General features: G+C 46.9%; 1 protein-coding gene across 1 annotated transcript in view; it reads left to right on the top strand.

Moving 5' to 3' along the window:
• The window catches only part of LOC306924053 (leucine-rich repeat-containing G-protein coupled receptor 5-like), a gene marked incomplete at its 5' end in the record, with an annotated part of 38,407 nt that extends 13,470 nt beyond the window's left edge, over window positions 1-24,937 (top strand). Inside the window, 12 exons of the mRNA XM_079502394.1 lie at window positions 3,924-4,139; window positions 4,776-4,847; window positions 10,305-10,373; window positions 11,435-11,506; window positions 11,810-11,881; window positions 13,891-13,959; window positions 15,189-15,260; window positions 20,502-20,567; window positions 21,581-21,706; window positions 23,301-23,458; window positions 23,610-23,693; window positions 23,781-24,937. Coding sequence (XP_079358520.1) covers window positions 3,924-4,139; window positions 4,776-4,847; window positions 10,305-10,373; window positions 11,435-11,506; window positions 11,810-11,881; window positions 13,891-13,959; window positions 15,189-15,260; window positions 20,502-20,567; window positions 21,581-21,706; window positions 23,301-23,458; window positions 23,610-23,693; window positions 23,781-24,829 — 2,125 coding nt within the window. The 3' untranslated portion in view covers window positions 24,830-24,937. The remainder of the gene's footprint in view (window positions 1-3,923; window positions 4,140-4,775; window positions 4,848-10,304; window positions 10,374-11,434; window positions 11,507-11,809; window positions 11,882-13,890; window positions 13,960-15,188; window positions 15,261-20,501; window positions 20,568-21,580; window positions 21,707-23,300; window positions 23,459-23,609; window positions 23,694-23,780) is intronic.
• Between the last annotated feature and the right edge of the window lie 1,710 nt (window positions 24,938-26,647).

The following is a 26,647-nucleotide window of genomic DNA, read 5'->3' as shown; positions in this document are numbered from 1 at the left end:
TCCTACATAGCATCAGGGTCTCTCCTACCTAGCATCAGGGTATCTCCTACATAGCATCAGGGTCTCTCCTACATAGCATCAGGGTCTCTCCTATACCTAGCATCAAGGTCCCTCCTATACCTAGCATCAGGGTCTCTCCTATACCTAGCATCAGGGTCTCTCCTACCTAGCATCAGGGTCTCTCCTACCTAGCATCAGGGTCTCTCTCTCCTACCTAGCATCAGGGTCTCTCCTACCTAGCATCAGGGTCTCTCTCTCCTACCTAGCATCAGGGTCTCTCCTACCTAGCATCAGGGTCTCTCCTATACCTAGCATCAGGGTCTCTCCTATACCTAGCATCAGGGTCTCTCCTATACTTAGCATCAGGGTCTCTCCTACCTAGCATCAGGGTCTCTCCTACCTAGCATCAGGGTCTCTCCTATACCTAGCAGGGTCTCTCCTACCTAGCATCAGGGTCTCTCCTACCTAGCATCAGGGTCTCCTACCTAGCATCAGGGTCTCTCCTACCTAGCATCAGGGGCTCTCCTACCTAGCATCAGGGTCTCTCCTACCTAGCATCAGGGTCTCTCCTACCAGGCATCAGGGTCTCTCCTACCTAGCATCAGGGTCTCTCCTACCTAGCATCAGGGTCTCTCTCTCCTACCTAGCATCAGGGTCTCCCCTACCTAGCATCAGGGTCTCTCCTATACCTAGCATCAGGGTCTCTCCTATACCTAGCATCAGGGTCTCTCCTACCTAGCATCAGGGTATATCCTACCTAGCATCAGGGTCTCTCCTATACCTAGCATCAGGGTATCTCCTACCTAGCATCAGGGTCTCTCCTACCTAGCATCAGGGTCTCTCCTACCTAGCATCAGGGTCTCTCCTATACCTAGCATCAGGGTCTCTCCTACCTAGCATCAGGGTCTCTCCTACCTAGCATCAGGGTCTCTCCTACGTAGCATCAGGGTCTCTCCTACCTAGCATCAGGGTCTCTCCTACATAGCATCAGGGTCTCTCCTACCTAGCATCAGGGTCTCTCCTACCTAGCATCAGGGTCTCTCCTACCTAGCATCAGGGTCTCTCTCTCCTACCTAGCATCAGGGTCTCTCCTATACCTAGCATCAGGGTCTCTCCTACCTAGCATCAGGGTCTCTCCTATACCTAGCAGGGTCTCTCCTACCTAGCATCAGGGTCTCTCCTACCTAGCATCAGGGTCTCTCTCTCCTACCTAGCATCAAGGTCTCTCCTACCAGGCATCAGGGTCTCTCCTACCTAGCATCAGGGTCTCTCCTACCTAGCATCAGGGTCTCTCTCTCCTACCTAGCATCAGGGTCTCTCCTATACCTAGCATCAGGGTCTCTCCTACCTAGCATCAGGGTCTCTCCTACCTAGCATCAGGGTCTCTCCTACCTAGCATCAGGGGCTCTCCTACCTAGCATCAGGGTCTCTCCTACCTAGAATCAGGGTCTCTCTCTCCTACCTAGCATCAGGGTCTCTCCTACCTAGCATCAGGGTCTCTCCTATACCTAGCATCAGGGTCTCTCCTATACCTAGCATCAGGGTCTCTCCTACCTAGCATCAGGGTATCTCCTACCTAGCATCAGGGTCTCTCCTATACCTAGCATCAGGGTCTCTCCTACCTAGCATCAGGGTCTCTCCTACCTAGCATCAGGGTCTCTCCTACCTAGCATCAGGGTCTCTCCTATACCTAGCATCAGGGTCTCTCCTATACCTAGCATCAGGGTCTCTCCTACCTAGCATCAGGGTCTCTCCTACCTAGCATCAGGGTCTCTCCTACCTAGCATCAGGGTCTCTCCTACCTAGCATCAGGGTCTCTCTCTCCTACCTAGCATCAGGGTCTCTCCTATACCTAGCATCAGGGTCTCTCCTACCTAGCATCAGGGTCTCTCCTATACCTAGCAGGGTCTCTCCTACCTAGCATCAGGGTCTCTCCTACCTAGCATCAGGGTCTCTCTCTCCTACCTAGCATCAGGGTCTCTCCTACCAGGCATCAGGGTCTCTCCTACCTAGCATCAGGGTCTCTCCTACCTAGCATCAGGGTCTCTCTCGCCTACCTAGCATCAGGGTCTCTCCTATACCTAGCATCAGGGTCTCTCCTACCTAGCATCAGGGTCTCTCCTACCTAGCACCAGGGTCTCTCCTACCTAGCATCAGGGTCTCTCCTACCTAGCATCAGGGTCTCTCCTATACCTAGCATCAGGGTCTCTCCTATACCTAGCATCAGGGTCTCTCCTACCTAGCATCAGGGTCTCTCCTACCTAGCATCAGGGTCTCTCCTACCTAGCATCAGGGTCTCTCCTACCTAGCATCAGGGTCTCTCCTACCTAGCATCAGGGTCTCTCTCTCCTACCTAGCATCAGGGTCTCTCCTATACCTAGCATCAGGGTCTCTCCTACCTAGCATCAGGGTCTCTCCTATACCTAGCAGGGTCTCTCCTACCTAGCATCAGGGTCTCTCCTACCTAGCATCAGGGTCTCTCCTACCTAGCATCAGGGTCTCTCTCTCCTACCTAGCATCAGGGTCTCTCCTATACCTAGCATCAGGGTCTCTCCTACCTAGCATCAGGGTCTCTCCTATACCTAGCAGGGTCTCTCCTACCTAGCAGCAGGGTCTCTCCTACCTAGCATCAGGGTCTCTCCTACCTAGCATCAGGGTCTCTCCTATACCTAGCATCAGGGTCTCTCCTATACCTAGCATCAGGGTCTCTCCTATACCTAGCATCAGGGTCTCTCCTACCTAGCATCAGGGTCTCTCCTATACCTAGCAGGGTCTCTCCTACCTAGCATCAGGGTCTCTCCTACCTAGCATCAGGGTCTCTCCTACCTAGCATCAGGGTCTCTCCTACCTAGCATCAGGGTCTCTCTCTCCTACCTAGCATCAGGGTCTCTCCTACACCTAGCATCAGGGTATCTCCTACCTAGCATCAGGGTCTCTCCTACCTAGCATCAGGGTCTCTCCTACCTAGCATCAGGGTCTCTCCTATACCTAGCATCAGGGTCTCTCCTATACCTAGCATCAGGGTCTCTCCTATACCTAGCATCAGGGTCTCTCCTACCTAGCATCAGGGTCTCTCCTACCTAGCATCAGGGTCTCTCCTATACCTAGCAGGGTCTCTCCTACCTAGCATCAGGGTCTCTCCTATACCTAGCAGGGTCTCTCCTACCTAGCATCAGGGTCTCTCCTACCTAGCATCAGGGTCTCTCCTACCTAGCATCAGGGTCTCTCCTACCTAGCATCAGGGTCTCTCCTACCTAGCATCAGGGTCTTTCTCTCCTACCTAGCATCAGGGTCTCTCTCCTACCTAGCATCAGGGTCTCTCCTATACCTAGCATCAGGGTCTCTCGTACCTAGCATCAGGGTCTCTCCTATACCTAGCAGGGTCTCTCCTACCTAGCATCAGGGTCTCTCCTATACAAGCTTTTCTCTGCCTTTCTCGGCCCCACCCTTCTCCCATTGTTTATATTCTGTTTAGTTTCCAAGATGGCCGCAGCACCAGGAGGGGGTGGGGCGGAGGTGAGCGGGTGGGGTCGACATATGCCCTTACTGGACTGCGTTCACACATTCAAGACACCTGTCAAGTGTCTGTCTTGTGTCTGTGTTTAATGGCCGCTCCAATGCATTTCCAATGGAAGCCCATGCATATGGTTTGACCAAACATTTTGTTTGATGGGGGGAGGGGGGGCAGAACACATCCATCAAAGCTGTGTTCAGACACAAGTCAGGTGTCAGACACAAGGCAAGTGTCTGGAATGCAGCCCAGTAAGGGCATAGGGTCGACCCCGCCCGCTCACCTCCGCCCCACCCCCTCCTGGTGCTGCGGCCATCTTGGAAACTAAACACAATATAAACAATGGGAGAAGGGTGGGGCCGAGAAAGGCCTTCATTGTGTCGAACAAAACACTAATCTCCTATACTGCCAGGCGCCTGGATGCCAACTCCATTGGCAACTTGCACGGCGCCTCCTTCAAGGGCCTCAGGTCCCTCAGATACCTCTGGCTGGATGACAACGCCCTCACGCGGGTGCCCGTGGAGGCCCTCGCCAGGCTGCCCGCTCTGCAGGCGGTGAACCTCGCCCTCAACAACATCACCTACGTTCCCGACCGGGCGTTTGGCAACCTCAGTCACCTGGTGGTCATGTGAGTTATTACACGTGTAGAGACTCCAGACTAGAGAGATTAGTACCATTAAAGGTACATTCAGTGATTTCACTTAATTCAACTATCACTTATTTTTTCTTATTTTTTGGATAATCCTCCCTACTATAAAGTGTGCTGACCATATAAGGAGTTCCTCCCTGTCCCCAGTGAGCCCCTGGGGTCAAAAAACCCTAGTTTCGCTTTGGGCTTTGGGTGGCAAAGCTTTCATCCAATCAGGTTTTGCCACCCGCCACCAAAACTGAAGCTAGGGTTTTTTTTTTTCACTGGGGACAGGGAGGAACTCCTTATATGGTCAGCACACACTATAGTAGGGAGGATTATCCAGAAAAAACGAAAAAACAAGTGATATTTGAATTAAGTCAAATCACTGAATATACCTTTAAAGACAGTATTAGGGATGTGTCTCCCCAACTGTATAAAGGGCCTTGCAAACGGGGAGCGATAAAACGCGCCTATAGTTCATTTTCAACGAGACCTGCGTATTTGCTCGGAGAAGTCGCGGTGCGACAACGCAAGCGTATTTACGTGAGCAGGGTCCCGTGAATTTGTTGCGTGTGTGCTCGTTGCGTGCAAAAATTGTTTGTGCCACTAATACTAACCATTCCTATCCTATAGACATCTCCATGACAACCAGATCCACTCGCTGGGGGAAAGGTGCTTTGATGGGCTGCAAAACCTGGAGACCCTGTGAGTTGACTGCTAACCTTTCACTTTGAGGCTATACGTTGAAGTTTGTTAGATATTGTATTTAATTGTATAATAGCTAGCTACCTGGCATGGGTATGATATATAAGTCTAAATAATGTTGATCATTTTCTGTTGCTTCTGTGATCGAAGAAGAGAGCAGTACTCATTCTCATTGTATGGCGAAAAAGGTTTAACAATTACAAAACCAGAACATTTGACCTTTTTCAGAGCATTCAGAGCATTACTGCCTCATGGTTAAAATTGAGTACTTATGTTGTACAAAATAAAAGTTTGAATACACCGCAGTTAAAGGAATATTCAGTGATTTCACTTAATTCGAATATTAATTCAAAAATTCATGTGCACATCTTGTTCTCGGGCGGACCTGGGTTTTTTCCAAATCACCCAAATCACTGAATGCTCCTTTAAAATATATATATATATATATTCTTTTTTTTCCTTTTGGTTTTGAACTTATTTGGACCTGCACCAGCACACATATTAAGACACCAATTCCAAATCTAGGCTGCATTGGGCAGTGGGGAATCCGATCCATCCACAACAACAACATAATGAAATGCAAAAACGCGAAACGAGACAAATCAAAACCAATTATGTGGAAAACAACCCACAAAATTACAACAAAGAAAATAAATTAAAAACAATCTTAACCAAAGAAGAACTTGACCAAGAAGAAGACCCACAACAACTCCTGGCATAGAAGCTGAGATCAGAGCGCATGAGGCAGGTGTCTCGTCGGCCATATTGGGACAGAGGGCCTGTCTTTGAGCACTGTCTTTTTACAAGAAAACCCCCCCCTGGGGCTTAGCCGTAAGTGAGCCACCACTGCAGTTCAAACAGTCTGGGGCCAGGCCCTCATCTGTGTGTGGTCACGGTGCCGAACCTCTGCCAATTACCCTCAATCTAGCCCATTTTGGGCGGCAACCCCTTTTGGTGTTAGCATTATGTTATGCTTTAGCTATTGAAAAATAGCAGATCTACAAGCTCATAGCGCGCCACCGAGTGGCGCGCTACGAGCTTGTAGGTCTGCTATTTTTGAAAAACCGAAGAACGACTGACATAGAGACGTAGCTTTTTCAGAAAACTGTCAGGATGTAGAAGACATTTTTAGAATCTGATCTCAGGTCAGAATGGACTAGGATGCACATGTTGTTTCCCCCCGTCGTCCCGTCGACTGTTTGGATGCTGCTCCCCAAACAGGCCTCAGGGTGCCCGGAAACTTTGCACTATGAGACAGACAGGTCTCATTATCCTGGCGGTGTGTGTGTGTGTGACTGAGTGACTGTGTGTGTGTGTGTGTGTGTGTGTGTGTGTGTGTGTGTGTGTGTGTGTGTGTGTGTGTGTGTGTGTGTGTGTGTGTGTGTGTGTGTGTGTGTGTGTGTGTGTGTGTGTGTGTGTGTGTGTGTGTGTGTGTGTGTGTGTGTATGTGTGTGTGTGTGTGACGCAGACGAAAAGTACACGTTGAGAAGTCGAGAACACTGTTGATTTCGTCGAGTAAAACTATGATGAAAAAATATTCGTCGACAAACCTTTTTTTCCACTGAGGAAAACTGAATAAAAACAAAATAAAAACTAAGCTATGATGACTAAAACTATAACTAGATATATTGACAATTACGTCAACAAATAAAAACTATACTAACTCCTTAAAAACTAGATGTTCGAGAAGAGAGAACTAAAGGACATAAAATAGCATGCTGAAAATAGCAGCTACAAGCTCACTGGGAAAAAAGTACAGTAATGTTTTACTTAAGTAAGTAATGTTTTACTTAAGTAAGTAAAACATTATTGCTATGGCTACTGTAGGCTAATGGAAAATAGAAATTCTAGAAAAGTCCAGAATTCAAAAAGTGCCAAAAGTAAAAGTACTCATTATGCCAGCTATACAAGCTAAGCTCCCAATGCGTCGCATAGATCGGCTATTTTCAAATGGACGAAATGTACAGAATATTTACTGTATAGGGCTGAAGTGGTTAATGTATGTTTTGTAATACGGTAATCTACAAAGTAACTAGTAACTAACGTTTTAAAAATAAATGTATTGGAGTAAAACGTACAATATTTGCCTCTGAGATGTAGAGGAGTAGAAGTGAAAATGCTGGGAATTCGAAATACTCAAGTAAAGTAGCCTATAAATAACTCCTAGGCCTACAGTACTTAAGTAAATTACTTTCCACCACTGCTGAATAGCAGTGTTGTTTTCGTCGACTAAAACTAAGACGAAAAATGTCCGTCGACTACCATTTTTCACTGACTAAAACAAAATAAAAACGAATCTATGATGACTAAAACTAAGACTAAATATATTGACAATTTCGTCAACAAATAAAAACTAGACTAAAATGTTAGGGAGGGACTAGTGGACAAGAGATCCAGTTTTATGCTAGGTTGCATGCTGAAAACTACAGAACTGCAGAACTACAGCAGACCTACAGCTCTGCTATTTTCAGCATGCAACCAAAGTGTAAAATCTGCCATTACAACGACATCAAGGCCCGTCAAAACACATGTTAGTCGACTAAATCTACACTTCTACAGTTGATTTAGTCGACTAAAACCGTATGACATTTAGTCGACTAAAACTTAGTCACCTAGAACATTCCAGGTGACTGAAATGTGACTAAAACTAAATGAAAATTCTTAAAAATGACTAAAACTAAAATCAAAATTTACTGTCAAAAACAACAACTGCAGAATAGTGCTGTAACGAGTCAGTTTGCATAGAGAGCTCTATCTACATCTGTATGTATAGTCTGTGTGGGCATTTACAGCATAATGCAGCTGGCTGGCATTTATCTAGATTGGCCTATTACTACATTACTACGTAGACCTCTATACGATAGATCCGTTCTGCGGTCTCTTTGTTTCCCTGCAGACGTACACAACATGCGAGTGAAGCAACAGGCTCGGAGGGTTCGATGATGATAGGCAAACAAGCGCTGAGTTTTCTGTCTGTCAGACATGCTTCTGAGAATATGGAGAGATGTACGAGAGTCGAGACGATCCTGTGTAACTCTAGTTATAGTCTATGTTTTCTGTATACTCATGATGACTCATTGCCACATGGACGTTTGTCTTACGCACGCACGCACGCACACACGCACGCACGCACGCACGCACGCACGCACGCACACACGCACGGCAACTGCACTCTCCCTGACATTCCAGACCGGGCTCGCGAAGATGTCTCTCCTTGTGGTCCAGCGAAACATTGTCTAGTGTATGAAGGCTAAATTATGGGGTTGTTGACTGCCCACAGAGACACACACACACACACACACACACACACACACACACGCGCACACACACACACACACACACACACACACACACGCGCACACACACACACGCACACGCGCACACGCGCACACGCACACGCACATACACACACACACACACGCGCACACACACACACACACACACACACGAACGCATGCACACGCACACGCACAGACACACAGCTTTCCAGGAAGTCTCACCAGTGTAGGTCTGACCCCCTTTCATTCCCACCCAATACAATGGCCGCTGTTTAGGAGGGAGCCGGATGCGAACGAACACTGTAAATCCTGACTGTACGGCGTGTCAGCACCCCAAAGAGCCAGTTTCCCTCCTGACTGTGACTGCGTGTCAGCAGCGCCCAAAGAGCCAGTTTCCCTCCTGACTGTGACTGCGTGTCAGCAGCGCCCAAAGAGCCAGTTTCCCAGACATGCCGTGTTTACAAACAGGAAGTAGCCGCGTGTGAAACCAGGCGCTGATTGGTGTGTGTTTTGGAGAGAGATGAGAGAGGTTGACGCTGAGACACGACGGTAGCGTCTGTCATATATAGCTGCCGGGACGGGACTGGAGGAAGAGACATTTATGAGCGGAAGGAAGGTCTCTCGATCGGCTCAGACCTCTGCCTTCCGGCCCGGGGTCCCCAGGCTTTGGAATGTCCCGTCTGAGTGAAGAGCGGTGTAAAATAATAACACATTTGTGATTGATAATGTTATAGTATAGTGACAGTATTAATATATATATATTATTACAGTGGGTAATATTATAACTGTTCTTGTTATTCGGATGTTATCACCCGATAATCAAGAGAATGTTCTTAAAGGGATAGTTCAGATTTTTTTAACTTAAGTTGTATGAAATACTTGCCATTAATATAGTGGTTGCAACTGTATTAATTGATTGCCCGAGTCCCGTGGTGGGAGTTCTGCTCTGGTTTTGGTCAATATTAAGTAGTTCCGGTCATTTTGTGGGGGGCACTGGGGCCACGCAGTAAAAGTAAATTAATCCACAAAACGAACGTAATTTGTATTGTTGACCTATTTCTAAAATATTAGTGCAACTTCCGTTCTTTTTTTACCCCTCTATCACACAGAACTATGTTTTTGTGTCCATATCACTACGCCCAAAAAATAGTTCCATGTGATAGAGGGGTCAAAGTTGAACGAAAGTCGCGCTAATATTTTAGAAATAGGTCAACAATACAAATTACGTTCGTTTTGTGGATTCATTTACTTTTACTGCGTGGCCCCAGTGCCCCCCACAAAATGACCGGAACTACTTAATATTGACCAAAACCAGAGCAGAACTCCCACCACGGGACTCGGGCAATCAATTAATACTGTTGCAACCACTATATTAATGGCAAGTATTTCATACAACTTAAGTTAAAAAACTCTGAACTATCCCTTTAAGCCACGTGAGGCACTGCTGAGCGAGGCGCTAGCCGAGCGAGTCGCCGTGCCGAGCGTTGCGACGGCCACCAGAGCCGACTCAGCGCCGTCTGAGTTACGTCCCGATAGGCAGAGAATAGTAAATATTAGAAGCCCCTGGTTTCCATGCCCCGACAATAAAGTTGGAAATGACACGTTCAGCAGGGGGAGTCCTTGACCAGGCTGTGTCTGCACCGCGCCCTGCATGCGTGCAGTCCGGGGGAACACAGCCAAACACCACAATGTCTAGTATGCCAGTATGGCCATATTAGCCACATTCCAACGTCCTGATAACGGTTGATTTCATATATTTAATACAGTGATAACGGACGAATCCGCTGTGTTATTATTGTTGTATAAGTAGGCCTACAGTAGGTATAGTATTATAGTGGCAGGTAGAGTATTAGTCATATTAATTCAAAGCAAAGTATCAGTCAGTAACGGTCAATTCGGCAGGCTGTTATTTCTCATTGACAGGCCTGCTGGAAGTGGGAATTAGTAGCCTAATAAAAAAAATATCAATCGATATTACATGTCAAATGATTGATTTGGGTCAATGGAATAATGTACAGTGAGGTTATTTATTGTAAAATAAATCATGACGGGTTGAAATGGCTCCGTGGCACTGTGGTCATTCATTGAAATGACCCGACCACACTCTCTCTCAGTCTCTTTGTTGGAGACAGAGTGACCTTCATGTCATTATTAATGGAACCTTCTGACCTCATTACAGAGATCTAAGTTCCAACAGACTGGACAGCTTCCCTACAGCCATCAGAGACATCCCCAGCCTCAAGGAACTGTGAGTCTAGAAATGCTTCACTTGGTGAAAATGTACACTCGCTGCTTTACCAAAAATCATGCAGATATGTTGCTGAAACAAACTAACAAAATAGTCAGCTGAGGTCGATTAAAAAAAAGGCTTCTAAATCCTTTTTCTGAAAAACCTATGTTTCTATGTCAGTGGTGCTCAACCTTTTTCATGTCAAGGACCCCCAGAATTATCTCTATTGGGCCACGGACCCCCATCTCATAATATGTAGTTCCAGGGACCCCCCAGAAGCAAATATTTGAGTTAAAAATGTTTTAACGATTTTTCAAAAATAGCACACCTACAAGCTCGTAGCGCGGCACTCGGTGGCGCGCTATGAGCTTGTAGATCTGCTATTTTTCAATAGCTAAATCATAACATAATGGTTAAAACACCAAAAGGCGTTCCCGCCCAGAATGGGTTAAACCCTCTATACTTGGTAAATGAATACTAAGTTTGACCAGGGTCGGTTCTGTATACTTCCAGGGTCGGTTCTGTATACTTCCCCCTCATTTTTCTCTTGTACACCAAATCTGTTTGGTGTCCGAACACAGCCCATACATACATGTATAATATAATGTGTCACGCACGACGCGTTGTTGTGCTCTGCAATTTTTGCCGAATGTTCCCCTCAGACGGGGATGCTTAACAAACGAAAAGGAGTTTCATCTTTAATTTTGAATCAATTGAACAGAAAACAAAGTCTCATATGCACACCTGCATTTCTCTGAGGCGGGTGTGTAGGCAGGGCTCAATGTATTCAGAAACTCAGAAACAGAACTTTATTGGCAACGTTTCGGTCAAAAACCTGATGCCTGAAGAAGGTCTTTGACTGAAAAGTTGCCAATAAAGTTCGCATTGCAAGTGCAGACGGTGTGCGGGTCTTTGTGCACTTTGTGTGCATTTTTCTGAATCAATTGAACAGAAAGCAGAAAGTGAGGTGACCTCCAACTTCTTAGACAGTTTGCTATACTGCTACACTGTACACGAATGCATCTTCTGCAGCCAAAACTGCGTCATCTAACGTCATCTCGCAATGCTCATCTCCTCAGGATTCTTCAGAGCAACCACATCAGATCCATCCCAGGACATGCCTTCATTGGAAACCCTTCCATAGAGACCATGTAGGTTACCGTAGCATCCCATATAATTTAATCCTTCTACATAATAAGCACGATTCAGAAGTATACAGTAGATCGAAACTGACCCGACTGTTCATAATATGTAAAGAATCAAGACATGTAATAAATGAATAACTTGTTTACGTTTGCAATTCTCCATCATACGTGATCATTTATTTTCTTTGTCTGGTTCTCCCTTACATCTCATCATTACTAAATGGTTCATTGCAAATAAAAGGCATTTATTCACCATCAACTTCATTAACAGTGGTGCTAATTAAGCCGTGTTTATTCTCCCCCCAAAAGAAACCTCCAGAACAATCCTGTCCAGGTTCTAGACCAGTCAGCCTTCCAGCGTCTCCCGGAGCTCAGAACCCTGTAAGTCACCATCAGTCCCACAGCATGCTTACTGAGTGAGAGAGAACCCTGTAAGTCACCATCAGTCCCACAGCATGCTTACTGAGTGAGAGAACCCTGTAAGTCACCATCAGTCCCACAGCATGCTTACTGAGTGAGAGAACCCTGTAAGTCACCATCAGTCCCACAGCGTGCTTACTGAGTGAGAGAACCCTGCTATAAGTCACCATCAGTCCCACACCACGCTTACTGAGTGAGAGAACCCTGTAAGTCACCATCAGTCCCCCAGAATGCTTACTGAGTGATAACCCTAAGTCACCATCAGTCCCACACCAGAACCCTGTAAGTCACCATCAGTCCCACAGCGTGCTTACTGAGTGAGAGAACCCTGTAAGTCACCATCAGTCCCACACCACGCTTACTGAGTGAGAGAACCCTGTAAGTCACCATCAGTCCCCCAGAATGCTTACTGAGTGATAACCCTAAGTCACCATCAGTCCCACACCAGAACCCTGTAAGTCACCATCAGTCCCACAGCGTGCTTACTGAGTGAGAGAACCCTGTAAGTCACCATCAGTCCCACACCAGAACCCTGTAAGTCACCATCAGTCCCACAGTCCCACAGCGTGCTTACTGAGTGAGAGAACCCTGTAAGTCACCATCAGTCCCACACCAGAACCCTGTAAGTCACCATCAGTCCCACACCAGAACCCTGTAAGTCACCATCAGTCCCACACCAGAACCCTGTAAGTCACCATCAGTCCCACACCAGAACCCTGTAAGTCACCATCAGTCCCACACCAGAACCCTGTAAGTCACCATCAGTCCCACACCAGAACCCTGTAAGTCACCATCAGTCCCACACCAGAACCCTGTAAGTCACCATCAGTCCCACACCAGAAGCCTGTAAGTCACCGTCAGTCCCACACCAGAACCCTGTAAGTCACCATCAGTCCCACACCAGAACCCTGTAAGTCACCATCAGTCCCACACCAGAAGCCTGTAAGTCACCGTCAGTCCCACACCAGAAGCCTGTAAGTCACCGTCAGTCCCACACCAGAACCCTGTAAGTCACCATCAGTCCCACACCACGCTTACTGAGTGAGAGAACCCTGTAAGTCACCATTAGTCCCACAGCACACTTACTGAGTGAGTAGTATCTTTGCATCTCCCAGAGCTCAGAACTAGGGATGGAGCTCGATAACCGATACCCGAAAAAATCCGATAACAAGTTTATTGGGTACTCGTTATCAATAAGCTTTGGGCTTATCAAGCCTGTTATGGAGCATAGCGGCCCATGACGTCATGTTTAAACAATCAAGAGGCGATCAAGAAATAAATGTAATCATCCATGCTGGCACAAACATGTCGGTCTAAAAGTGTATTGATACCTGCCAACCAGCGCTGTCCGGGTAAACAAAATTGCGCTTTTAAAGTGACGGTTTAAAGTTAACAGTTTCTTTAATATTATTTTATTGGTAAAAAGGTCAATTGCCTTCCGTCTGTTAGAAAAGTACTGTATTTGAAGGCCATAGTAAAATATACTGGTTCTGTTCAGAATGTATTGCCTCCAGTTTTTCCACATAATAATATAAAATGCTCGATAGTGGGCTCGATAAGACCCCGACTCGCTAAGCCTGATCGATAAGGTGATCGTTATCAATAAAGGTTAACGAGCGGCCATCTCTACTCAGAACCCTGTAAGTCACCGTCAGCCCCACACCACGCTTGAGTAGTATCTTCACATGCCGTACGGATTGTTGTCGTGTGTCACACATCTTACAGACCATTTGTTTGTCGGTTGGGATCCTAACTTCCTTGCTACGGGGCGTAGTAGTAATAAGCCCTATGGGTTTGTTTGTCTGGAAAAACATGTCGTGCTACCATTGGTATTTTTCAATCACATATTTATTTCTAACTTCACGTGCTAGTAAACACCAGACCAAACACATGCTCTAAAACCCCTCGGACATGTGTCTTTTTTCTTCTTTCTCTCTCTCCCTCTCCTGCGATCTCATCTGTGTGTTTAGATCTCTCAGTGGAGCCAAAGACATCACAGTCTTCCCAGACCTCACTGGAGCGAACAGACTGGAGACCCTGTAAGTCCCCTATACTACAACAAGCCACCCCAGGATCCCTTATTATTATCCTATTCTGGACGGGAACCCCTTTTGGTGTTTTAACTATTGAAAAATAGCAGATCTACAAGCTCATAGCGTGGCACCGAGTGCCGCGCTACGAGCTTGTAGGTCTGCTATTTTTTGAAAAATCGTGAAAATGTGGCGCAAATCTTTGAATATATTCTTTCAAATATTTGCTTCTGGGGGGGTCCCTGGAACAACATATTTTGAGATGGGGGTCGGAGGCCAAATAATTTTTTTTGGGGGGTCCTTGAAATGAAATAGTTTGAGCACCACTGACATAGAAACATGTTTTTTTCCCCAGAAAACTCATGATTTAGATTTTAGAAGACATTTTGTAGAATCGAGCTCAGGCCTAAATGGGCTATTATGGTGTCCCGCACCAGCAGGCCCACAAGCAGCCCCCCCCCCCCCCCCCCCCCCTCTGATTCATTTGCCAACATTGATGTGTTGTTGACGTGTGTGGAGAGTGTTGAAGTTGTGGAGAAAGCCCTAATCCAATGTTTCCCATCCTGCTGCATGGCCACCCTCCCTGCTCTGCAGAGCTGCTGCCTGTTTGGATTGTATTTCACTGGAGGGGTTTCTTTGTGATGTTTTGGGGGAGAGGCAGAGAGGGTGGTCGTCGGGTCATTTGAAAGATCATCGTGTGATTAAAACCCATTTTGGGCGGGAATTATCCCTTTTGGTGTTTTAAGGATTATGTTATGCTTTAGCTATTGAAAAAATAGCAGATCTACAAGCTCATAGCGCGGAGCTTGTAGGTCTGCTATTTTTGAATAATCGTGAAAATGCGGCACACATCTTTGAATAGGTATTTGTAGGTCTTCTAAATCATGACAGTTTTCTGAAAAACCTCATGTTTCTATATCAGTCGTTCTCAAACATTTTCATGTCAAGGACCCCCAAAATATGTGATTGGCCGCCGACCCCCATCTGAAAATATGTTGTTCTAGGGACCCAGAAGCAAAGATTTGAGTTAAAAACGTTCCCTCTGAAATAATTTTCACGACTTTTCAAAAATAGCAGCTCCACAAGCTTGTAGATCTGCTATTTTTCAATAGCTAAAGTATAACATAATGCTTAAAACACCAAAAGCGGGGCTCCCGCCCAGAATGGGATTGAATCAATAAATCACCTGCTATCACTTGTTGATCTCACTGATGCAATATTCCAATCTCTTCGTTCAGAAGCGTCACAGGCACCCACATCTCCTCAGTACCCAGTTCCATCTGTCAACTCCTGCCCAGCCTACAGCAGCTGTAAGTGTGCCTTCATGCCACAACCTTTAGAGCATTACAAATGCATTGACATACACATTGATACATTTCAGTCAGACAACTTTTAGAGTGAATTTAGAATATATATTTATTGAGCCTAATTGAGCATAGGTATATGAAGCATAAATTGGCGTCAGGGCTCTGTCCCTATTCATTCACTGTGACATTAACATTTTAGTTAAATTATAAGGCGAGGCGGGGTTGGCGAAAGGGCCTTTCTGTGTGGAGTTTGCATGTTCTCCCCGTGTCCCCTAGGGTAGGTACCCTCACAAACAAACAAAAACATGCAGTAATCCTGGTCTCTAAACTGCCTCCCCCTGGCCAGCCGGGGCGCCTGATGAAGGGGAAAGGAACTGGTTGGAAAACGTGTTCCTTCCACGTGCTACGTCCAACCAGGGAAACTCCCCCCTGTCAGGTGGACAGGGGGGAGCAACTTGGACACTCAGGCATGAAGGAAGCATGAGGTCAAGTCTGTTGCTGTCCCCATGTCCCCCATATATGGGGACTAGGTTGGCGGAGGGTGTGTAGAGCCCAGGATCACATTAGATAATTGACACGGGTGAAAAATGGTTTACAAAATCGTGGGATAAAAACAAATAAATGATAAGCCAAGTACAACAGGGGAATTAATAAGATCCCCATGCAGGGGGATCTAGAAACAGAGCCTGTATACAGGTGGATGCTGGGGAGGCGGTGGGATTTGCAAAAACATGAGCAGCTAGGTTAGCAGGGAGCGAGGCAGGGAGACAGCAGCAGCAGCAGCGGCGTACGACCGCACAGTGGGAGAGAAGCCAGGAAAGAGCAAGTAGGCAGGTTTAAATAGCAGCTCTGATCAGGTAAAGAGTGCATGAGACCAGTCACCTGATCAGGTAGGCTCACTCACGAGTTGCCTGCCTGAACTAGCTCCGCAGGCTTCGCGTCATTATTAGGATACGAGCAACTTCATTTTCTATTTTCCCCTTCTTTCATCATACAATAATGAATTGCATTTTTATAGCGTTTTTCCCAAGTGCTCAAAGCACTTTACAATGGTTCATTCATTCATATGTTGGGAGGTGAAGCGGTGAACAGTCGACGCCAGCGTCCTCACTTCCCACATTCACACACCAATGGTGGCGAGCTCACACTGACCAACTCATTGGAGGCAATGTAGGGTTCAGTGTCAGTGCCCAAGGACACTTCGACATGTGGCCAGGAGGAGCCGGGATTCGAACCGCCGACCCAGGGATCATTGGACGACCAGCTCTAGCTCCTGAGCCACAGCCGCAATAGAGCGTCGCAGTCCTGCCCCCTCGAGAGACTCCTCATAGACTTTTCAGAAAGTATTTGTTTTTCTTCTTTGTAATTATTTGTTTGGTCCAAAATATTGTGTTTGTTGTCATGATTTGTCACGACTCGAGTTGGCTTCGTACGACGCTTAAAAGGTATTTAAAAAAATACTTTTTGAAATGTCTATGGGAAAAATGCATTGGGAATTATTTCCTGGGCCTGGCGTCGTCATGAAAGGGGGCAGGACTGCGACGCTCTATATAATTCCGTATTTGATGATTAACAACAACAATCCTCAATGTCATGGTTAATAAACAGCCCCATGGGGGGCGCGGTGGCACAGTCTGTAGCACTGTCGCCTCACAGCTAGAAGGTCCCGGGTTGGATTCCCGTCGGGGACGCTTTGGTGTGTTCTCTTGTCCACATCATCAGCGCCGCCACACATACCCTATAAGTGGGGTTGGCGAAAGTGTCTTTCTGTGTGGAGTTTGCATGTTCTCCCCCCGTGTCCCCTAGGGTAGGTACCCTCACATGTTCTCCCCGTGTCCCCTAGGGTAGGTACCCTCACATGTTCTCCCCGTGTCCCCTAGGGTAGGTACCCTCACATGTTCTCCCTGTGTCCCCTAGGGTAGGTACCCTCACATGTTCTCCCCGTGTCCCCTAGGGTAGGTACCCTCACATGTTCTCCCCGTGTCCCTTAGGGTGGGTACCCTCACATGTTCTCCCCGTGTCCCCTAAGGTAGGTACCCTCACATGTTCTCCCCGTGTCCCCTAGGGTAGGTACCCTCACATGTTCTCCCCGTGTCCCCTAGTGTAGGTACCCTCACATGTTCTCCCCGTGTCCCCTAGGGTAGGTACCCTCACATGTTCTCCCCGTGTCCCCTAAGGTAGGTACCCTCGCATGTTATCCCCGTGTCCCCTAGGGTAGGTACCCTCACATGTTCTCCCCGTGTCCCCTAGGGTAGGTACCCTCACATGTTCTCCCCGTGTCCCCTAGGGTAGGTACCCTCACATGTTCTCCCCGTGTCCCCTAGGGTAGGTAACCTCACATGTTCTCCCCGTGTCCCCTAAGGTATAGGTACCCTCACATGTTCTCCCCGTGTCCCCTAGGGTAGGTACCCTCACATGTTCTCCCCGTGTCCCCTAGGGTAGGTACCCTCACATGTTCTCCCCGTGTCCCCTAGGGTAGGTACCCTCACAAAAAACATGCTGTAATCCTGGTCTCTATACTGCCTCCCCCTGGCCAGCCGGGGCACCTGATGGAGGGGAAATAAGGATGGTTGGAATAACGTGTTCCTTCCACGCGCTACGTCCTACCTGGGGGAACTCTCCCCCTGCCAGGTGATAAGAAGAGGCCTGCTCACTCCTCCTCATGCATTGAAGGAAGCACGAGCTCAGTTCAGGGCTCTCCCCAGGTTGGCAGAGGGAGAGTAGCGCCCAGGATTACAGCTTAGGCAATTGACACTGGCTGAAAAATTGGTTACAAAATCATAGGATAAAAAAAAAAGTAAAACAATGTGAAAAGGGTGCCATTTCTTCTTACGCCTTGGCAATTGGATGATTTGAGGCATTTTGTTCCAAAAATGTGTTTGGCAAAAATCCACTTGGTTGGTGGCGCTATAACAGGCCAAAGTGAAAAGGGTGGGATATATTCCTCAGCCTAGTAGGAAAGTCCGTGAAAGATTTCACGTAAATTGCAAGCTGCATTCATGATTTGAGGCTTTTTGTTCAAAACGGGGCCAATCTTGCAAACTTTGAAAGCCAATATTAGCCAATTAGTATGGAATATCGGACAGATATGTCTTGAACACATGACTTTAGAGATAGTGTGTAACGATTTGCGGGATTTTTGGACAGAATCTGGAGGAGTAATATAAAAAAAATTGTTTTTCAAAAGTCGGCCTCCTGGTGGCGCTATAACAGGCCGATCTGGAAGATTCGTGGAGGTTCATCGCTGGCATCCAGGGAGTGTGTGTGCAAAAGTTGGCATGGACCGGGTTAACGGTGCCGGAGATTAGCTGCAGACGGACGGACAGACACAAGGACACACAGACTCACACACACACACGGACGGAGTGCAAAACATACTCTCTCCCCATGCCTTCGGCCTGGTGGAGACAACTAAACATACTCTCTCCCCATGCCTTCGGCCTGGTGGAGACAAACATACTCTCTCCCCATGCCTTCGGCCTGGTGGAGACAACTAAACATACTCTCTCCCCATGCCTTCGGCCTGGTGGAGACAAACATACTCTCTCCCCATGCCTTCGGCCTGGTGGAGACAACTAAACATACTCTCTCCCCATGCCTTCGGCCTGGTGGAGACAACTAAACATACTCTCTCCCCATGCCTTCGGCCTGGTGGAGACAACTGAACATACTCTCTCCCCATGCCTTCGGCCAAGTGGAGACAACTAAACATACTCTCTCCCCATGCCTTCGGCCAAGTGGAGACAACTAAACATACTCTCTCCCCATGCCTTCGGCCTGGTGGAAACAAACATACTCTCTCCCCATGCCTTCGGCCTGGTGGAGACAAACATACTCTCTCCCCATGCCTTCGGCCTGGTGGAGACAAACATACTCTCTCCCCATGCCTTCGGCCTGGTGGAGACAACTAAACATACTCTCTCCCCATGCCTTCGGCCTGGTGGAGACAACTAAACATACTCTCTCCCCATGCCTTCGGCCTGGTGGAGACAACTAAACATACTCTCTCCCCATGCCTTCGGCCTGGTGGAGACAACTAAACATACTCTCTCCCCATGCCTTCGGCCTGGTGGAGACAACTAAACATACTCTCTCCCCATGCCTTCGGCCTGGTGGAGACAACAATAAACACCCCCACCAGCCACAGAAGATCAGAAGACAAAATGTATCTAAACAAAGCATCGGAGGCATTAGTCATGCATTTCATATTTTGTCTCCGTTTGTGTTTTTTTTCATATGATTTTTATCCCACGATTTTGCAACCCATTTCTTTCACCCAGTGTCAATTATCTAATGTAATCCTGGGCGCTACACTTCCTCTGCCAACCTGGGGGGGGGGGGGGGGGCAGCGGACTGACCTCATGCTTCCTTCTATGCATGAGGAGTCCAAGCTGCTTCTTTTCACCTGACAGGGGAGAGTTTCCCCGGCCGGACGTAGCGCATGGAAGGAACACGTTATTCCGACCAGTTCCTTTCCTCTCCATCAGGCGCCCCGGCTGGCCAGGGGGAGGCAGTTTAGAGACCAGGATTACTGCATGTTTTTTGTGAGGGTACTACCTACCCTAGGGGACACGGGGAGAACATGCAAACTCCACACAGAAAGGCCCCTTCGCCAACCCCGCCTCGGGTATGGGCACTGATGACGCGGAGGAGAGAACACGCCCCCAGCGCCCACAGCGGGAATCGAACTCAGGACCTTCTGGCTGTGAGGCGACAGCACTACCGACTGTGCCCCATATTCTGTCTCAGTTGATAGGCCTGTCTCTACACTCTCTTATCTAACTTCAACAACTTAATTTTCAATAATGCATGCAAACATCATATCCCATCAATAACCAAATAGACACAATAGGGCATAGCAGTGGCTGTGGGTTTCTGGTTCCACTGAAAAATCGGCCATTCATTTTTTTCCCATAGAGATTTACAAAAATATTTAATCAAGCCTTCCAGGATCCTGGTGAATCATGACCATAAAACCTTTGATCTGTGAATAAATGAAAATGAAAACCTCTAAACAAAGATTATCACCAGGATAATAACAGACATAAAACAATTTTTGTACTAAAATCTCTATGGGGAAAACCACGCCCACTGCCAGGCCCCTATAACACAATACAATAACCCAACCCTTATGTCCAGATTATTCCATTCTTTGGGAAGGCATGTTTAGATGCTGAATTGGACATTTATTTCCTTTGGGAAAATGTCCATGTAACCTGTGTGTGTGTGTGTCTCATCTAAAAGGGACCTGTCTTACAACTGGATACGGTGTCTACCCAACCTCACTGGATGTGGAAAGATCCAAAGACTGTGAGTCATCTGTTTTAGTATTGTAAAATAGTCACAGTCAATAGCAGAAGCTTTTAGTCGCCCAGATGAAACCTCAGAGGAGACTTTGTTTTAACCAATTTAGGCCTGACGTCGAAATTAAAAAAATGTCTTTTTAAAATGTTTTTTTTCCCTGAAAAACCTCATGTTTCTATCTCAGTGGTGCTCAATATTTCATGTCAAGGACCCCAACATTTTTTTGTAATTGGCCGCCGACCCCCATCTGAAAACGTTGTTCCAGGGACCCCCCAGTCCAATTTGAGTTAAAAACTGAAACTCTGAAAGAATATATATATTCAAAGATTTGAGGCACATTTTCCCGTTAAAAAAAAAATAGCAGACCTACAAGTTCATAGCACGGCACTCGGTGCCGTGCTATGAGCTTGTAGATCTGCTATTTTTCAATAGCTAAAGTACAACATAATGCTTAAAACACCAAAAGGGGTTCCCGCCCAAAATGGTTATTGTGTTTTCCCAGTAATGTCATTGGTGAGATCCATGTGGAGACCTACTGTAGCTTCCTGGAGATGAAGAAGGCACTCAGGTCACTGTTGAGTGACCCGAGTGCCTCAGATGCACGCGTAAATATAGAAAATACCCTTTGGAAGAGATTATTTGGGGAATACATTGTTTTTTATTATAGAAATGTACTATGTAAATGTAAATATGAAAAGTGGAACAGTGAGTCTGTACAGTGCAGTACACTATGCAAACTATTGTAATTAGACTGTTAGTTAAGCTGTGTGAATCGTGCGATGTCGTGTGTGTGTGTGTGTGTGTGTGTGCGAGCATGTGTGTGTGTGTGCGTGCGTGTGGGAAAGTATTGCAATGACCAATGAGTCTCAAATGAGTGTAGAGGGCACTGAAGGAACTATAGTCTTGTTTATGTATGGAATGATTTGGATGATTCATGTAAAAACTAAAAAGTGAACAACTTGGTAAGACGATGCATTTGAATCCCCCCCCCCCCCCAACCTCACCTCTCTCACCTTCAGTGACCTCACCTCCAACCGGCTGTCTTCCTTCTCCCTGGAGGGTCTTCATGGACTCACCCACTTGAAGCTGTCTGGGAACCTTCAGCTCAGAGACCCTCTCCCCCTGCACCTCCTGCCCAGGCTCAGGTACTGTAGAACCTTCAGCTCAGAGACCCTCTCCCCCTGCACCTCCTGCCCAGGCTCAGGTACTGTAGAGCCTTCAGCTCAGAGACCCTCCCCCCCTGCACCTCCTGCCCAGGCTCAGGTATAGGAGCCTTCAGCTCAGAGACCCTCTCCCCCTGCACCTCCTGCCCAGGCTCAGGTATAGGAGCCTTCAGCTCAGAGACCCTCTCCCCCTGCACCTCCTGCCCAGGCTCAGGTATAGGAGCCTTCAGCTCAGAGACCCTCTCCCCCTGCACCTCCTGCCCAGGCTCAGGTATAGGAGCCTTCAGCTCAGAGACCCTCTCCCCCTGCACCTCCTGCCCAGGCTCAGGTATAGGAGCCTTCAGCTCAGAGACCCTCTCCCCCTGCACCTCCTGCCCAGGCTCAGGTATAGGAGCCTTCAGCTCAGAGACCCTCTCCCCCTGCACCTCCTGCCCAGGCTCAGGTATAGGAGCCTTCAGCTCAGAGACCCTCTCCCCCTGCACCTCCTGCCCAGGCTCAGGTATAGGAGCCTTCAGCTCAGAGACCCTCTCCCCCTGCACCTCCTGCCCAGGCTCAGGTACTGTAGGGCAGTTGTTGCCGAAACGTTTCAGCCCGTGAGCCAAAAAAATAAATGACCATATATAAATAAAATAAATAATTTTCACTAACCAAACTAGTGAAAATAGAGGGTATGCACATGCATAAAGTGAATGGCAAATCGAATGACAAAGTGAGTGACAAAAAGTGAGTTTAATGTCGTTTAACGTCGTCTAATGCAATCAAATACAACTTTTCTGTTTGGGTGTATTGGCTGTCAAGGCCAGAAAGTAGTTTTTTTTGAAGATGTCACACGCATACCCTCTATAGCAGATCTACAAGCTCACAACGCTTCACGCCGCGTTGTGAGGTTGTAGATCGGCTACTTAAACACTTGTTTTCTAGTGACCAGCTCCGTTCCCTCCCAACTCCAAATAAGAAATACAGATCCTTAGGCTGAATCCTCCCTGAATACGAGCCCTTATAGACTCCTCTGACGGTTCCCTACAAATATAGGAGATATCAGTTACACACCCCATAACATTGCCGTTTTAAACGTTCTACTCTAATGTTAAAGGACTACTTCACCACTTTTCCAACCTATCTTCATATAATAGGTCCTATAATAGGCGCACATTTTTTCTACTCGGTCTGTGTCTCAGAGGAGGGCTGTGGGCAGTTCAGAAACCGTCCTCCAGTGACATCATCGATGGGGAATAAAAGCTAATAGAAACTGCAGGCTTTCTAGTCCTTAAAAGTTGCAATGCGAAAATAGAAGCCATCGTTCTCACGATAATGAAAATCTAAACATTTTTGTAAAAAAAAATCTTGTTTAAAAAAATATCTGCCTAATGATGATGTCACTGGAGGACGGTTTCTAAACTGCCCACAGCCCTCCTATGAGACACAAACTGAGTAGAAAAAAATTGTGCCATTTTATCATGATTATTAGTGAGGACCTATTATATGAAGATAGGTTGAAAAGTGGTCCTTTAATACTTTGCTGTGTAGCATACTGTCTGTGGAGTGATGAATGACTCATGTGGTGTACCATATGCAGGGTAGCGGAGCTGCCCTTTGCCTACCAGTGCTGTGTGTTTGCACCCTGCTGGGCCAAGTCAAGGAGCCCCTTCTCGCCCTGGAACCTTGGAAGTGTTGACGACAACAGCAAGCCAAGTCTGAATCAACAAGAGAGCTATGACGACGTAACCTTCCAGGGTGAGTCAAAACCTTTTTGAGGGGCACTATAGTGAAAAGCCCCTCCTATATACAGCTTTTCGTCCCGTCACGTCTCACATTTGCCAATGTTTGCATTTACACAAACCCGGAAAGCTGGCCATAAAGATTAATCTATATTGCATTTTCTCAGAATATGGCAGTCCAGACGACTTGGCAATGGAACCAAGTGTAGATGCTACAGAACATGCTGCTGTTCGCTGTTCTCCTGTCCCTGGTGAGTATATGTTTTTCCACCTACACTATTTAAATAAGGGACAGCAACAAAAACAAAATCTCATCACATTTTTGTCTCCATCTCTAGGTCCATTCCATCCGTGCCAGAGCTCGCTTGCTACCTACTGGTATCAGTTTGTCATCTGGCTCATCATCGTCCTCTCCGTCACTTTCAATTTCCTGGTGCTGTTCTCGATCTTCTGCTCTGCATCGAGACCCCCCCCCGTCCAGCATCTTCTGGGTGTCCTACACTGGGTCCACTTAATCACGGGTCTCTCGAGTGGCACTCTGGCCGTGGTAGACGTTCTGACCGTGGCGGACCGTGGCGGCGGTTGTCCGTGGTGGGAGGTGGAAGCGCGTCCGTGGACCACAAGCGTCCTGTTCGCGCTCTCCTCCGAAGCCGGGGTCCTCCTCATGACGGCCGTCGTCTTCGAGCAGATGCGATGCAGCGATGAGCCCAAGGCGGTGCCCGGCAGGAATCTCCTGCTGGGGCAAAGAAGGGGCGTTCAGGTTGTAGCGGCGGTCTGTTGTACCCTGGCGCTGTGCGCCGCCGCTAGTCCCTTCCTGTTCAGAGCTGATGAACACAGTCTCACTTCCATCTGCATGTCCGTCTCTCATCATAACCACTCCATCTGTTGGGGTTACGACTCGACGCTGTTATCACTCAACTTCCTCTGTTACCTGTTGATGACGGTCACGCACTGTTGTGTGAACCAGCAGCAGCCCGGGGGTGAAAAGATGACCTTAAAGCCCAATAGAGTCCACCAGGATCGTGCCACCAGCATGACCAAAACGGTGACCGCCGTCCTCCTTTCCAATTGCCTGCTTTGCTTCTCCGCAACTCTCCTCGCCTTCACGCTTCATCATCATCAGCATCCTTTCCTAGTCGTCTCCAGCCCAGAGTTTGTCAGGTTCACAGCGTTGCTGACCGTGTCCCTGCCCGCCTGTCTGGACCCTCTGCTCTACATGTTCCTCAGTGTGCGTTTCAGAGAGGATCTCGGCGGCTTTCTTCCGTGGACTTCACACAGAACACACAGATCCCGCCACGGCAGCCACGACGTCGCGTCCGTCGACTCGGAGGGTCCAGAGACGCGGTCGTGTACGACGTCGACGCAGGACCTTGTAGTCCCCGTTTGATGGTGGAAGAAGTCGACCGTGTCGTTCTGGCTGAGTCTGAGTTTTACAGAATCCAACATGTTCTCGCTTAAATTGCTTTTTGATACACACCAATGACTCTACAAAAAGTTAGCAGTACCTTGTGTTTATTTTCCCCATTTTTAGTTTTGTTTACCATTCAATATTTATGCTCACTTCTTATAATACATGTTAATCATTTTCATACATTTTATATGAAATGCACTGTTCCAATTTTTCTTTTACTAGTTCTTACTGACCCTTTTTATTTACACCTTACGGCATACATGGGAAACTGGCGGCCCGGGGGCCACATGCGGCCCCCCACCATCACTTAATGCGGCCCGCAGGTTAATGACACATTATTGATTACAATTGAATTACTTCAGTCTATATGTAGCTTTAATGACTAGTAATAAAATGTCATTGTCTTTTTATATCCAATATATTTGTATTTAGTTCATAAAGTTAACTATAACTAAATGCATTTGAAATTATATAAAATGGTTACTTTTTAGGATTCCAATTAAAAAATAGCAAAACATTCAGTATTTCTATTAAAATAGCAAAAATTGCCGATCTACAAGCTCAAAACACATCGCAGTGCGACGCGTTTTGAGCTTGTAGATCGGCTATTTTTTGCTATGACAGTGATATGCAACGTGGCCCTCTGGAATGAGATTGGGAATATAGTGACCCTCTCCATTGTCAAAGTCGCCCACCCCTGCCTTACGGTAATTGTAACTTTGTGGCTTGCTGCTTGTCAGATTGTTTTTATACGGGTCTGTGAAGCACTTCTAAACATTGTTTTGTGCTATACAAATTAAATGTATTAATATTACCATGTAATGAAGGCACCATGAGCTGACTATCAAACAGCCATTGATTGGACACGCTAGGTCAGGTGGTCAATTTTAGGGCTAAAAAGTGACCCCTGTGTAGTGTTCCTCTGTGACCACATTACATTATATTCAAATTCTTTATTTATGAAAGATGATTGTGTTTGATTTCAAATAAAATGTCTCACATTATTGCTTTTAGCTGTATCGTTCATTCCATGATACAAAATGGATTAACTCATTAAAACCGGGAAAGCATGTGTCATTTCAAGCTATACTGTATATATATATTTTTTACCTTTTTCAAAAATCTTGAACGTGTTGAAAAAATCACACCCGTGTGAACTGAGTGGTGCAAATCCCCCCCCCCTCTCTCTCATTAGCAGGCAACAGTGCAGCACTATCTCTCTCTCTCTCCGTTTCTGGCACAACAGCGCCACTTTTGGTACTGGTGCTCATAGTCAGTCACACAGGTCACATAGATAGGTTAACACGGACATTGCTGTTCCTTGGAGTGGTTGCACCACTCAAAAATGTTGAACATTTTCAGATGGGGGTCTGTGGTCAAATACATAGCATTTTAGGGGTCATTGGCACAAAAAGAGGTTTTAATGGATTAAAGGAATGCGAGGACCAGTGTAGTTCCTGAATACATGTGTACTTGGTGGCATTATTGATGCCCACATGGCTTTATTGATGCCCACTTGATGCCCACATGGCTTTATTGATGCCCACTTGATGCCCACATGGCTTTATTGATGCCCACTTGATGCCCACATGGCTTTATTGATGTCCACTTGATGCCCACATGGCTTTATTGATGTCCACTTGGCGTTATTGAAGCCCACATCCCATCCGAGTGGCATTGTATCCTTATGCCATTAATGTACTGAAATGCACACGTTGCATTTGGGTCAAGTGGTCTCTCTCGGGGGGCATACAGTACGTTGGTACGACATACCAGGGGTCTGACATGCGTTAA

Source organism: Electrona antarctica (assembly GCF_951216825.1).
Source record: "Electrona antarctica genome assembly, chromosome: 5".
Taxonomy (NCBI): Eukaryota; Metazoa; Chordata; class Actinopteri; order Myctophiformes; family Myctophidae; genus Electrona; species Electrona antarctica.
This window is presented reverse-complemented; position numbering and strand designations above follow the sequence as displayed.